The sequence below is a fragment of the Centropristis striata genome, chromosome 17 (assembly GCF_030273125.1).
Source record: "Centropristis striata isolate RG_2023a ecotype Rhode Island chromosome 17, C.striata_1.0, whole genome shotgun sequence".
Lineage (NCBI taxonomy): Eukaryota > Metazoa > Chordata > Actinopteri > Perciformes > Serranidae > Centropristis > Centropristis striata.
Window position 1 is genome coordinate 35829911 of NC_081533.1, and position 16016 is coordinate 35845926.

The 16016-nt window shown below is 37.1% G+C and overlaps 2 protein-coding genes across 2 annotated transcripts; one reads left to right on the plus strand and one right to left on the minus strand.

The window, feature by feature from the left end:
• The first annotated feature begins 6886 nt into the window (after positions 1–6886).
• Positions 6887–8614, plus strand: LOC131989829 (ladderlectin-like). The gene is made up of 7 exons (XM_059355172.1): positions 6887–7086; positions 7179–7275; positions 7350–7400; positions 7481–7590; positions 7722–7856; positions 7938–8046; positions 8200–8614. Exons 2-7 carry the CDS (start codon positions 7215–7217, stop codon positions 8265–8267), a joined length of 534 nt encoding a protein of 177 aa, XP_059211155.1. The 5' UTR covers positions 6887–7086; positions 7179–7214; the 3' UTR covers positions 8268–8614.
• Positions 8615–9689: 1075 nt separating this feature from the next.
• LOC131989429 (zinc finger protein 239-like) lies at positions 9690–14310 on the minus strand. The gene is made up of 2 exons (XM_059354644.1): positions 14250–14310; positions 9690–11094 (listed from the first exon to the last, which is right to left on the minus strand). Exons 1-2 carry the CDS (start codon positions 14265–14267, stop codon positions 10393–10395), a joined length of 720 nt encoding a protein of 239 aa, XP_059210627.1. The 5' UTR covers positions 14268–14310; the 3' UTR covers positions 9690–10392.
• Positions 14311–16016: the final 1706 nt, after the last annotated feature.

The window sequence follows — 16016 nt, forward strand, 5'->3', positions numbered from 1 at the left end:
GGAAGGCACCAGTGTTATCATTCCTGAGCTGGAGCTGCACACTGCTTGTCTTATCTGTAATATTTTGTTTGTGAAGAAGGCTGCAAAGTCATTGCATGACTTGTTAGACAGCAGCTCAGGAGGGACTGATGCTGTGGGATTTGTCAGTCTGTCTACTACAGAAAAAAGTGTGCGGGCATTATTACTGTTTCTATTGATAATCTCTGAAAAATATGACTGCCTTGCATTCTTCAGTTCTTGATTATAGTTGCGAAGACCCTCTTTATAAATATCGTAATATACTTGGAGTTTGTTCTTTCGCCACCTGCGTTCAGCTTGTCTACATACTTTTTTCTGCACTTTAACTAGTTTGGCGTTTCTCCAGGGTGACTTTTTCCTCCCCGACAGAACTTTGGTCTTAATTGGGGCGATAGAGTCGATAACAGTCAAAACATTGGAACTAAAACTGTTAACAAGGTCATCAACTAGAGCTGAGGGCAGGGTTGGTGATGGTGTAAAATCCTGGGTGAATAATGCACAAGTGTTTTCATTTATATAGCGCTTCCTGATTACCTCTGCTTCACCTTTTGTTGGATTGGCAAGGGTGGTCATTTTAAACAAAACACAGTAGTGATCAGAAAGAGCAACATCATTGACCACAACCTCAGAGATATTAAGACCTTTGGCAATAATTAGATCTAATATGTGTCCTCTGTTATGTGTTGGATCTGTGACATGCTGAGAAAGCCCAAAGTTATCCAGAATATTTAAAAGTTCTTTAGCACACCCATCTTCAGGATTATCAACATGAATGTTGAATGTATGTTTTTTAAGTTTTTAAGTAAAACACATTCATGCAATTTCAATGCATTGAATATTTTCAAGAGTGTTGAGACAATCTGAAGTCAAAACATTTTCACTTGTCTCCATGCGACAAAGAAGATGTTTGAAAGGTAGTGTGGCCATGTTGTCATTCTTTTGAAACACAGAAACATTTTCATAATTGATTGATGCCTTTGTTGAACAGATTAGGTGCAAAATTTTACCATTTTTGACTGCATTACAAGACATGGAGGAACATCAAAGGAGGAATTGCAATGCTTTATTGTGAATCAGTGTGTAAAGCCATCCATCCTCAGAATGCTCTAGGTCTCTAGTTTGTGATTGTTAAAGTTTCATGAGGCTGTGATTATGGGTGTGCCATATTGTATCGTTCACGATTATCAGCCGATCTAAATACTATCAACATGTCCTGTCAGAGGTGCAAAAGGTCCAAACACACTGTTGCATTGTGCCGTTCGTTAGCCGCGAGCTAACATTAACTAACATTAAAGTTGTTTTAATCACAAAAAGCTACTATTACTTCCTGTCGCTATACAAATGCAGCTTTCAAAATAAGGGCACAGAATCCACCACCGAAATTACAAGAAGACTGTCAAAATAAGATGCCTTAAATAAAACATAGAAGAACCTTTATTATCCTTTACAATAATTAATTAAAATAGGCAATGATGTGTTTGTGAGGTGTTTGCTCACATTTAGCTCTCAAAGTGGACGAGATTGATCACATTGTACTATAAAATGTACCAAATTTTCTCGCAGGGGGGCCCCCAGACCCCCTAGAAGGTTATTTTTTATCATTATTTGCTAATACTCAAGTAAGTAATTTTTTTGTATTTGGCAACTGTTGAGATTTGCAATTTACACTACATTTAGATTTATGATTGATTTTTATTTTGTTCTACAATTTTTATTTATTTATACAGACTAAAAAATATTTTTCTATATATTTTTTTCAGTATTTTTTAATATCATTAAGAATTTCGTTATCGCGAAAATACTCTGAAATATCGTGATAATCTTTTAGGGCCATATCGCCCACCCCTAGATGTGATTATCCTCGAGGAAATGTTTTCTCACTACAATTAAATGCTACTTTGATGGCTCATTGAATCCACAAGAGTCTCAGCTTTCCAGTCATTCAATTGGTGAAAATAACACTTTTATGGTGCATGGGAAAAGAAATCAGTAACACTTCCCTGCAAATGAGGTCATAATTAGCAATAACTTTTTGGAAATTTCTCTGAAATTTAACCCAAATTAAGTAGGTGATAATAAGCAAGTAATTTCTTTGAATTTAACTCAAAACTCATGGAAAATGACCCCACCATCATTGATCAATTATATTATATTTCCTGATAAGCAGGTTAATAGCTGGTCATTTCTTTAATATATTTCCATGAAACTAATACAGAGTTAAGGCCACTGTTTCAAATAACAACCAGATTATATTATTCAATATTTCTGAAAGCAGTTGATAATAAGATGGTCATTTATTTTATAAAGTTCTGCTAAGTTACTTGATATGCATAATTAGCTTCACATGGAAAATATAGAAAAATTATGGAAGTTTGTCATTTGTAACCATTTACCTTATATGTAACCAGCTGAGTCGCCCCATTGATAAATATAGGAGTTAAAAGGGTTTCAGGATTTGGGACCTCAGAATTGTGTCTGCTTGAACTCCAGGGTAAACCCTTCTGTGGCAGCATCATAGGCTTCGGTTAAATGACCCACATCATATAATATAAAGAGCACGAAGCTGTGGTCAGGGCAGGAGGGAGGTGAGATGGATGTGTCAAACAAACACTGGACTTTGTTTTTGTCAGCGTTGTTATTTGGAGTCAACCTGCTTTACTGAGACCAGTAGTGAAATGTGAAAAAAGTCGTTTTTAAGTTCAACCCTGTTGTTTTACCCTAATTATCATTATCTGGGGCTGTCAATCACGTGCATTACTACCATTAGTGCTGAACGTGATTTATACCAGTCATTACTACCACCACCAGTGTCTGGACTCCTTACTGGATTTATCTTGTAGATGCTCAGAGCAGGCAGCCTTCAATTACAAATATTCCTGTAGAGTCAAATCACCAAACAGCAATAATCTCATTTCACCTGTCATAATAATCTGTTATCTGTACTTCACTCACTGGTCTCTCTTGATTAAAATACATGTGTGTGTACAAGATCAGGACGGTGTCATATCCAAGCCAGGAAAATCACTAACACCAAACCGAAAATAATAAGTATAAGCAGAATGGCGATGATGCAACACCAGGAAGAAAACGACTGAACCGTGAAGAAATCAGCTGAAATGATACAACACAGAACAAAATTACATTTTTACACTGTTTTAAAACAGTGACATTATGTTTAACTTATTCAGTAATTATTCCCCAATATTAATAAACAAAACAGAGCATCTAACACTGGCACAAACTCTGACAGCATCCAGGGCAGCTTTCAGTACACCATAAAAACAGCAGATGGCACTCATATGACAGGTTGGTTACAGGTGCCTTTCATGGTCACTGTTGAGTGTCAGTGTTTTAAAATTTATGGGCGAAGGTTTGATCCGTTAAATACACAGAGGATCAGGGAGATTTCAAAATAAAACACAGCAGATCATCTTTTTCTGGCGAGATCTTCGTCACAAAGTGATTTTGTACATTCACTGAGTGAATATTTAGAAAATAAAACATATATTTATTGCTAGAAATGTAATCAAAATCCATTTTTATGCAGAGATAAAGTCAAAATATTGATTTTTTTCACTCAAAATGAGAGAACTGTCCGTCATGTTTTTTGTTCTGACCGCCGGAACCTTGAAAGTCACGTGACTTGAAGACAAACCAATAGGAAAAAATACCAGGTTGGGATATGACTGTCATTAACTTGCATTGTAGCAAAATCCGTGTCAGTTTCACGGAAATTTGAGTGATTCTGTGGCTATTCCACGGATTTTGAGTTAAGCAAATCGGTGGCTATTTCACGGATTTCTGTGAGACCAGGTTGTGATCACACATCTGTGGGGGTCATAAACGGCAGGCATCACGAAGAATAGAAATTCTGGCTGTTTCCTTGCTGGAGAACCAAAGTGGACCCAAGACACCATCTTGAGAGGCTAATATGAAATGCTGCTGAATTTTCATTCATGCCAGTTCAAATCCAAAAATGAACCAAAGTCTGCATGAATGTTTATTGAGGTCATAAATCAAGTGAGAAGTAGGCTCATTTTCTCAGAGACTTTAATAAAATCAGACTCTCCTGTGAAAAAACATTTATGCAATTCCAATGCATTGAATATTTTTTAAAGTATAGTTGCCAGTCTTTTGAGAGATAGAAACATTTTAGAACAGAAAACCACCCTCCTTGTTTTAAGAAATGAATCTAAACACTGTAGTGAAACTGTCATGTAGGGCAGAATGTTGATTGTTCAGGTCAGTGTCATATATATGATTCTCATGTATCTGTTCTTTGGAACTTCTACCGGAGCTCCTTTAATACTGAACAAACATGGCCTGAACACACATACTGGCCCTCAATATTGATACTGAACAGTTGCCAAATGGAGACATGTCATTCCTCCTTTATAGTAGTCCTTTATAGTCCACATCACCTCCAGCTGAACCTCTCAAAAACTGAACTGCTGGTCCTCCCTGCTAAACCCACAATACACCACAACATCAACATCAAGATTGACTCCCTGTGTCTTGCCCCCACCAGGTGGAGAGAAACCTAGGGGTGATGATTGATGACCAACTCACCTTTTCCAGTCATGTCGCCTCAGTTACCCGGTCATGCTGCTTTGCACTTTACAACATCAGAAAAATCAGACCTTACCTAACTCAACATGCCACTCAACTCCTGACACAGGCTGTTGTCATCTCAAAACTTGACTACTGTAAACCTCCTGACAGGCTGCCAGCCTGCTCAGTAAAACCGCTTCAGATGATCCAGAACGCGGTGCGTCTGGTCTACAACCAGCCTAAAAGGTCACATGTCACACCGCTGCTCATTGAGCTCCACTGGCTACTTGTTGCAGCATCAAATTCAAATCTCTAATGCTGCCTACAGAGTTGTCTCCGGTACTGCTCCTACCTACCTGAACCTGATTCAGACATATGCTACCTCACGACCGCTGCGCTCTTCCAATGAACGGTTCTGGCTCTGCCCCCCGTTGGTCCAAGGCAATCCAGACTCTTTGCACTTCTTGTTCCCCGCTGGTGGAACCACTACCAGTTCCAACCAGAGCAGGGGCGTCCCTCTCTACCTTTAAAAAACTCCTGAAGACCTTCAGAGAGCATCTTCTCTCCTAGACCACACCATAATTCTACTCCTCAAAGAATTGTCACTAGCACTTATTGATGCACTAATAGCTCTTATTGCACTATACCTTGATTGTTTGCTTTTACTTTTCCTGTAAGTCGCTTTGGATAAAAGCGTCTGCTTAATGACTAAATGTAAATGTAAATGTAGTCTCTGGTTCATTCCCTTGTCCAATTATGTAAAGCAAATGGGGGTTGATGCCATTTGTTACACAGATCAGGTCCTAAATTTACCATTTTGGCTGGATGAGAATTAATGAAAAATGATGTCCCTACATGTATCGGTGTCTTCATGTGCTATTTTGATCAAAGGAGGAATTGGGTTTTTGGGGATTGTACGGTGAGCACTTATGTTGTGTTGTCTGCTGAGGAACCCCCTGATTGTGAATATAGTGTGGAAAGCCATCCATCCTCAGAATGCTCTTGGTCTCTAGTTTGTGGTTTTAAAGTTTCATTAGACTGTGATTATCCTAGAGGTCACAGCAGCTCATTTTATACACTGAGCTCAAGTTTTACTAACTAACATCATCACATGAAGAACATTGGGCTCATTGAATCCACAAGAATCTCAGCTTTCCAGTCATACCCAATTTATGCAACTCACATGGTCCCCAGTATTGACAAATATTATGGTAAAATTATTAAACTTATGATGCATGAGAAACATTTCTCAACCATAAAGTGGGCCTGTCTGTGAAGAGGAGCCTTGTAGGTTCCTATAGAACACAGTTTTATTCAGATAGTTTGAGGTCAGAGGTCATGGAGCCCTTTGACAATGTGCATGTCAGTTTTTCCCTCGCCCAAATTTAGCCTAACATTGGAGTGTTATTTCACCCACTTCTCTACAAGATATTACAACAGTGTTGGTATCAATAGATTACTTAGAGTTAAACAACTAGGTCAGCCACAGCCTCTAATAGAGAAAACATGTAAGGTGTAATTGTAATACTTATAAAGTGTGATTTTAGAGAAGATATCGTTATGACAAAGTGCCATGCGTATGCATTTTCACATAACTTTCTGAACATTTTCACATAACTTTATATCATTTTCACATAACTTTATGAACATTTTCACATAACTTTATATCATTTTCACATAACTTTATGAACATTTTCACATAACTTTATATCATTTTCACATAACTTTATGAACATTTTCACATAACTTTATATCATTTTCACATAACTTTATATCATTTTCACATAACTTAATATCATTTTCACATAACTTTATATCACAATCCGCCCTTTTCATCCTGTAAGATAACAGGGCACAGCTGCTTCTTCTCGTTTTTGTGCAGGGTGCCTGCTATCTCAAGTCCTCAAGGTCGTAAGACTGTGCCTCCTTCCCAACACACACACATGTATTGTAACTCTATAAAAACTGTTAGCTCCCTTTATCTGCAGATTCACTCTGTGCAGACTTTTGGACTGTAACTTGTGCTCTCCTGGTTGCAATCAGAATAAACCTTTTTTGCTTATGCTCCAATGACTCAGTGATCTTATATCACGATTTTTGCCACTACAATATAGTAGATCCAGGTCAACAAATACTGACACTTGGATTGGTCCTCCAGCACTGTTACCAACACAAAGCATCAGTATCTGACAACCTGTGAACAACCACGTGTCTTTCTCCAGAATCAAACACTACACCTTTACTATCCAACTGTTTATTGCCATGCTTCACCCTCTCAGTTCCAGGGAAGATCAGCCTTAAAAGTAAACAACACTCCATGCACTGACCAGCTGTTAATCTGATGACCATTTATAGATGTTAATTACAGCATAGGTGGAATAAGGTGATGTACTGTAATCATATTTTATGACTGGAGGAAAGATAATTCACTGTATATAAGAGCTGGTCTCTGTCGTCTTCAGCATCCTCACTCAGACCGACACTGAGAAAGAAGAAGAGAAAATAATCCTCCAGCAGGTTTGCTTTGCTTTTCTCTCTCTTTACCTCTTTTCTTCTGTTTCTCTCATTTCATCATGTATTACTAACATGTCTGTCTCTCTTTGTTGAAGGTTATTATCAACTGAGACGTCTGCATCATCTCCATCATGAAGACTCTGACTGTGACTGCACTTCTCTGTGCCGTGATGGCGCTGACCACCGCTGCTAGTGAGTAGTAATGTGTGGGAGGAAACAGATCAACTCAAGTTCTGTAACTCTAACTGTTGTGTTTAACTGTTCAGCTCTTTCAGAGGTGAAGGATGTACAGGAAGCTCTGGAAAAACCTGGAGAAGGTAAATACATACTTCTTACGTCCTTTTAAATTTGTCTGGAAACTCAACATTACCCACTTATCTCTAATTCTCTTACTCAGGAGAGCATCAAGTCGTTGAGAGGTCAACATCTTGTCCTGGTGGTTGGAGAAAGATCAATGGTCGCTGTTTCCTCTACGTCCCACGAGCCCTGAATTGGGCTCAAGCTGAGGTATGAGATAACTTCAATTTGCTGCAAAATGCTTGTTTATTAAGTTTATTTTGTTTTGTGGACTTGCACATCATCCCTTTCTAACTCATTTTATTTGTTATATGAGCTTTGTCTGTTTATCTTGGCTGTAGAGAAACTGCCAGTCCATGGGTGCAAACCTTGCCTCTGTATATCGAGCTGAGGAGGACCATGAGCTTCAAAGGATGATCAGAGATGTAACTCATGGACATCCACGGACATGGATCGGAGGATCTGATGCTGCAATGGTATTTCATTCATTCTAAAGATATATTTTTTTATATTTTATGTTGTTTCTTCTGTCTTTTTCTAATCCATTCTGTTTTTAGACGGGTGTTTGGCTCTGGAGTGATGGTACCCCTTTCAGATTTTCCTACTGGTGCAGCGGAGAGCCGAATAACCGGGGCAATGAGCACTGTGTAGAGATGAATGTTGGAGGTAAGTAGCAAAACCCATTTGTTTTTAGTGGTGTAGATAATAAAGGGTACATGAATGATAAAAATGGAAGCCAAGAGCTCATACTTCTGCCAAGGAATATTAGTGTCAGTAATAAACAATCATGCTCATTTCCTGTATTTCTCACACAAATAGGCAGTAAATGCTGGAATGACCTGAGTTGTCACTACAACCGTCCGTCTGTCTGTGCCAAGAACATCTGAAGACTCCTGGTGTGACACAGAAGCATGCAGTCCCTGCAAAAAGCACAAACGATGGCGGATGTGTGTTTGTGTGTGTTTGCAAACTCGTCTCTCTTCATGCCGTCAGTCTCAAATGTAACCTGAAGGCTCTTATATCTGATTTCATATCTTTATTTTTCTTTTCTATCGCTGTAACGCTACTCAAGGAATGAAGCGACATGTAAAGTAAAGAGAAGCTGGATGGTGTCTGAGGCCTCGTGCCTTTAATCAGAGCACACTGAATGTGTTGTGGAAAGAATGCTTTTAGCTCAACCTTACATATATTGTGAACTGTTCTTTCTTTACTCCTGCAAAATTAAAGTCTCAAGCATTGAAACAAGCTGGTCAGTGTTGTCTTTTTATAGACGTTTATAGAGTTAACAACAGACTTGAAACTAACAACTGAGACCATAAACTCATTCTGAGAATGTTTACTGAGGTTATAAATCAAGTGAGAGGTAGGCTCATTTTCTCATAGACTTCAATACAATCAGACTTTTAAGTAAAAACACATGCATGCAATTTCAATGCATTAAGTATTTCTTGAGGCAATCTGAAGTCAAAACATTTTCACTTGTCTCCATGCAACGAAGAAGATGTTTGAAAGGTAGCAGTGTGACTTTGTTACCAGTCTTTTGAAAGACAGAAACATTTTGAGAATGGGTTGATCCTTTGTTACACAGATTAGGTGCGGTTTTTACCATTTTTGACTGCATGACAATTAATAAAAATGATTAAAATACCACATGAAGACGCCAAGACTTGGTGGAACATCAAAGGAGGAAATGCAATTTGAAAAAATGGAAATGTCTTTGAAATCAATCCCACACTGCATGGTATGTAGGTGATAATAACCAAGTAATTTCTTTGAATTTACCTCAAAACTCATGGAAAATGACCCCACCATCATTGATCAATTATGTTCTATTTCATGATAAGCAGGTAAATAGCTGGTAATTTCTTTAATATGTCTCCAGGAAAGTAATACAGAGTTAAGGCCACTGTTTCAAATGTCAACCAAATTGTATTATCCAATTATACTAAAAACAATTTATAATAAACTGGTCATTTATTTTATATAGTAGGGGCCCGCTCCACCTGCAGCACCCTCTACAAGCCCTTGTATTCATGAACCAGATTGATGAGGCAGAAATGACATTACAGAGTCTGAAAGAAAAGGGGAAAGCAATGAAAGGGAGTATAAAGCACCAGGAGCATTCATTTCATCCATTCATGATGCTTCAGCTGCTCCTCCAATGCTGCCAGCTGACAATATGACCCTTTAATCCAACTATAATTACTGTACTACTGTACTGTAATTTCCCAGCTTGGGATAAATAAAGTATATCTATCTATCTATAGTCTGGATGAAGTCACGCTTTCACACATTTAGCTTCTGGAATTTTAATCCATCCCCAACAATATATATGGCAAGATTTAAAATACAGGAAACCAAATACAAAACACATTGAAATAAAATAAAAATTCTAAATAATAAATACATAATACAGAATGAAATCCAGATCTGTAAGAATTATACCGTTAAACATTTTTTTCATGTTAAATCTCAAGCAGAAAAGTTATTAAAGCTGTCATTTAAATATAGTGGATTATAAAGTACAATATTTAATTTTAAAATGTAATGGATTATAAGTATAAAGTGACCTAAAATAGAAAATATCCTACACATTTAAGTACAACTACCTTTAAATTGTGGTGAGGTACATTTTTTGAGTAAATGTAATAAGTTACATCCGACCACTGATAACAGGCTGTGTGGACTTGGTGTCAGATAATTATTATTAATAATAATAATAATAATAATAATGTTGATGCTGAGAATGACAGAAACAAAAAATCAGCAAACAATGATCCAAGAATTAACAGTTGGAAATCAAAGTCAAAGCCTCTTTGGGTCAAACATTTGGTCTGAACAGAGAAAACAAGATGATCACAGCAACAACAGAATGAAATCAAATCATGTTTACAATAATGTTTTTTTAATTTCTCAGATTGTCAGTCTTTAGTTCATAGAGAAGCTCAGAATATAACAACACAGCACATGGAGAGGAGGCATGAACAAACAGCTAGTTGGCCCTAAAAATGCTTAAGAAGACGTTGTGTGAACGCCTTGATGAACCTTAAAGGTTCTCCTGTAAGAAAATCCTTTCCCACATTGGTCGCACCAGAACGGTTTCTCTCCAGTGTGAACCCGTTGATGTGCTCTCAGGTCCTGTGACTGAGTGAAAGCACTCCCACACTTTTCACAGCTGTACGGTTTCTCTCCAGTGTGAACACGCCGGTGGGAATTTAGGTGACCACTATGTGTAAAACTTTTGCCGCACTGGTCACAGCCGTACGGTTTCTCTCCAGTGTGAATGCGTTGATGTTGTCTCAGGCTCCCTACCTGACTGAAAAACTTCCCACATTGATCACAGCCGTACGGTTTCTCTCCATTGTGAACACGTTGATGTCGACTCAAGTGGGCTGCCATAGTGAAACTGTTCCCACATTGATCACAGCTGTACGGTTTCTCTCCAGTGTGAATGCGTTGATGTGATCTCAGATGCCCTCCCTGAACGAAAGACTTCCCACATTGGTCACAGCTGTACGGTTTCTCTCCAGTGTGAATACGTCGATGTCGTCTCAGGTTCTGTGACTTACTGAAAGCCTTCCCACAGTGATCACAGCTGTACGGTTTCTCTCCAGCATGAATGCATTGATGAACCTTTAAACTTAGAGCTGTTGTGAAGGATTTGTTACAGAGCTGATCCTGGTGATGTTTGAGTCCCTCAGTTTCTCCCTGTTTCTATAGCAACAGACAGACAGAAAGACAGAGAGGGTCAGTGAGATGCCAAAACCATCAACAATATTTAGAGCACGTCTGTACAACATAACCCTCAATGTTTAAGTCAATTTTACAAAGTAAAGTTTTGCTTTCAGGATTTTTTTTGGGCGTGCAGTACCTTTAAGGTTATCCTGTCGTTTTTATTCCGCCTACTGAATAAAACTTTTCCTGTCCATCAATGCAGGTTTGATTTATTTATTCCCATATTATTTGACATAGAAATAAGTTTTTTAGAGTTAAAGTAAGAAGTAACAGAACAAAGGTACCCACACTGTTAGATATAGTAACTTCTGGGAGCTTTTATTTTGAAGGCCTGGCTCATCCTGTCCTGGCTCACTCATGCCAGCTGGTTGCTATGGTGATGAGTGCAGCATTAGAGAGTGGAGAGGGGAGGGGCGCACTATCAGCTGATATCTAACGGCTGAGAAAGGTCATTTCATGGAAATCACACCTCTCCAAAAACATCCTAACAGTCCTAACAACAAAATATTAGTCTCATCAGAAAGATAAATCTCCCCTGAACACGTTGATGTAGGTTTAATGTCTGTAGCAAAAAATAATGTGAGCAACATGGCAGGTTAGAAACTGTGTTTTTCTGTTTTCTTCTAGAAATGTCTGCTCCACGTTTTCATTAGTCTCTATGGCAGCTGTTCTCAACCTTGGGGTCGGGACCCCAATTGGGGTCGCGAGATGATTTCTGGGGGTCGCCAAATCATTTTGGAAGTCAGCTCTGTTTCCACTGTGTTAAAGTGTTCATGTGTTTGTCTTTTTTGTCACTGAATGTCTTTTTTTTTGGTCATTTTGTGTGTTTTTTGGTCAATTTGTGTGTTTTTTTGGTCATTTTGTGTCTTTTTTTGATCATTTTGTGGTCAATTTGTGTCTTTTTTGGTCATTTTGTGTCTTTTTTTAGTCATTTTGCGTCTGTTTTTAGTCATTTTGTGTCGTTTTTTGGTGATTTTGTTTCTTTTTTGGGGTAATTTTGTGTCTTTTTTTGGTAATTTTGTGTCTTTTTGGTAATTTTGGTTCTTTTTTGGGTCATTTTGTGTCTTTTTTGGTAATTTTGTGTCATTTTTGGTCATTTTGTGTCTTTTTTGTGTCTTTTTGGTAATTTTGTTTATTTTTTGGGTCATTTTGTGTCATTTTTGGTCATTTTGTGGTCACTTTGTGTCTTTTTTGGTCATTTTGTTTCCTTTTGTTTCTTTTTTGGGTGATCTGAACTGTGTGTGTGAGATTGTGTTCAGTGAGCGGGGGTCGCGGACAACATGCATGTTAAATTGGGGGTCGCGACTCAAAAAGGTTGAGAACTACTGCTCTATGGGACAGTTGGCTGGAGTTTCTGTCACATTTAGGCTCAGTGAGACAAATCTGTCCATCCATTAGTTCCAGAGTAGGATGTGTGTGACCAGCACCAGTTCCTTTACAATCTGCCCTAGAAATCATTTATGAAGAGTGAAAGTTGTGGGAACCAACACAGGTTTTTCAGAAAAATGTCAGAAAACGTCCCAGCCTCTCTTCACTCTAGCTGTGATGTCATCCACATTCCGTCCAATGCACACCCATTATAAACTCTGAGACGCTGAAAAATCAGAAATCTTAAACTATTTATATCAGCTATTCTCAACCTTGGGGTCGGGACCCCAATTGGGGTCGCGAGATGATTTCTGGGGGTCGCCAAATCATTTTGGAAGTCAGCTCTGTCTCCACTGAGTTAAAGTGTTCATGTGTTAATGTGTTTTAGTCTTTTTGGTCACTTAATGTCTTTTTTTTTGGTCATTTTGTGTTTTGTTTTGTCATTTTGTGTCTTTTTTGGTCATTTTGTGTCTTTTTTTGGTCATTTTGTGTCTTTTTTTGGTCATTTTGTGTCTTTTTTTGGTCATTTTGTGTCTTTTTTTGGTCATTTTGTTTGTTTTTTTGGTCATTTTGTGTCTTTTTTTTTGGTCATTTTGTTTGTTTTTTTGGGCCATTTTGTGTCTTTTTTGGTCAATTTGTGTCTTTCTGATCATTTTGTGTCATAAAATTTAAAAAATATATATCAATGCACAGACAGAGAGGTGTTTTAGTTGTTGTCTGCTTCATTATTTGTCCAAAATTCGTCGTATCAACTGAGTTTGTCTGATCTGAACTGTATGTGTGAGATTGTGTTTGATTGACTTGACTGATTTATATGATATTTTAAATAATTGATGTAACTGATTTCATGAGATATTAATACTAAAAATAAAAGACTAATTTAATAACGGGGTCTAAAGAAGACTTCAGTAGTCAGTTGTATAACAAACAGCAGGTTGGTTCCATCCTCTGTACTGCAGGGGGCGCCATCACCTCCTTAATGCTGCATCGTATCTTCCTCTTCATTTAAACAAACTGGGTTTGTTTGACCCAGTTAGCCAGAAACTATTCTTCTTATTCTGTCATCTTATTGTTCTGTTGGAATCATAACACTGATGTCTAAAGCAGTGGTTCTCAACCTTGGGGTCGGGACCCCAATTGGGGTCGCGAGATGATTTCTGGGGTCTTGGGTCTTGGGGTTCTGGGGTTTTTGGTCAATTTGTGTCTTTTTTTGGTAATTGTGTGTCTTTTATTGGTGATTTTGTGTCTTTTTTGATCATTTGGTGGTCAATTTGTGTCTTTTTTTGGTCATTTTGTGTCTTTTTTTGGTCATTTTGTGTCTTTTTGGTCATTTTGTTTCCTTTTTTAGTAATTTTGTGTCTTTTTTGGTCATTTTGTTTCCTTTTTTAGTAATTTTGTGTCTTTTTTTGGTCATTTTGTGTCTTTTTGGTCATTTTGTGTCTTTTTTTGGTCATTTTGTGTCTTTTTGGTCATTTTCTTTCCTTTTTTAGTAATTTTGTGTCTTTTTTGGTAATTTTGTTTCTTTTTTTGGTCATTTTGTTTCTTTTTTTGGTCATTTTGTGTCTTTTTTGGTCATTTTCTTTCTTTTTTGGGTGATCTGAACTGTGCGTGTGAGATTGTGTTCAGTGAGTGGGGGTCGCAGACAACATGCATGTTAAATTGGGGGTCGCGACTCAAAAAGGTTGAGAACTACTGCTCTAAAGTAAAGAGAACAGAAATGACAAAAAAACACAAATACAAACTCAAGTTCATTAAATTGCTCAGACCTTTTTTGGAGGACTCATTCTTCTTCTTCTTCTTCTTCTTCTTCTTCTTCTTCTTCTTCTTCTTCTTGTGAGCTGTGAAGTCAACAAACAGAGACACAAGATGACAATATGAATAAATATATAAACACATATCCTGGGCTTTTACTGGGGGTTTCCACTCTGTGAGCGTCACACTTCATTTTAAGTTTATTTGCACTGATAGGCTGTAATGTTAGCTGTGACTTTGACTTCATCAGTGTGTGTTTAGACTTGAAACAGCCTAAAATGTCTCATCGTCTCTCTTGGTGATACACTCAAAAAAAGCAAACTGGGTGTCTGCTACCTTCTCCTTAGTCTAACATGTAGCTTCTCCTAAATAAAATGATGTTTTGTTGTTTAAAACATGTAGTTTTAGCATAAAATGCAACACTTTAAAATTTACTAGAATACTTTATGTTAAAACAACCTAATTAAATTGCTGATTATAATACTCTTTAAAAAATATTTATTTCCTGAATAATTACTATTATGCACTATATTAAAAAGTAGTTGTAACGACCCTATTAAATAAAGTAAATCTTAATAATGTCATACACGACAAGAAAATGACGTTGGTATGTTAAGTAACAGTAACACAAATACATCATGTTGATCCAACATATTTACTTTTTGTTCACTCAACAAAACTGTTTCTCGCTGAATTAAAGCATTTTATTTAGGTGGAAATGATTTCCATAATTTTATTTTGTTCTGGGAACAAGTTCTTGAATTGTGAAGCGAAGCAGCTGTTAAACTCAAAATGTGTCATCATAAAGTAAATCATTATTTGTACATTGAGACGAGCGTGGCACGACAGTCTGCAACCCCCGCTAACTGAACACAATCTCACACGCACAGTTCAGATCACCCAAAAAAGAAACAAAATGACCACAAAATGACTAAAAAGACACAAAATGACCAAAAAAAGGAAACAAAACGACCAAAAAAAGACACAAAATAACCAAAAAAGACACAAGATGACCAAAAAAGACACAAGATGACAGAGGAAAGACACAAAATGATGCAGAAAAGAAACAAAATGACCAAAAACAGGGAACAAAATGACCAAAAAAGACACAAAATGACCAAAAAAATACACAAAATGACAAAAAAAGACACAAAATGACCAAAAAAATACACAAAATGACCAAAAAAGACACAAAATGACCATAAAAGGAAACAAAATGACCCAAAAAAGACCCAAAATGACCAAAAAAGGAAACAAAATGACCAAAAAAAGACACAAAACGACCAAAAAAATAGACAAAATGACCAAAATAGACACAAGATGACAGAGGAAAGACACAAAATGACCAAAAAAAGACAAAATGACTAAAAAAAGACACAAAGTGACAAAAAAAAATACACAAAATGACCAAAAATAGACACAAAATGACCAAAAAAAGACACAAAATGACCAAAAAAATACACAAAATGACCAAAAAAAGACACAAAATGACCAAAAAAAATACACAAAATGACCAAAAAAATACACAAAATGACCAAAAAAAATACACAAAATGACCAAAAAAATACACAAAATGACCAAAAAAAATACACAAAATGACCAAAAAAATACACAAAATGACCAAAAAAAATACACAAAATTACCAAAAAAATACACAAAATGACCAAAAAAATACACAAAATGACCAAAAAAATACACAAAATGACCAAAAAAATACACAAAATGACCTTTCACCCGTCACCTTCATTATCTGGTGTACTCGCAATACGTGTGCCTGGACA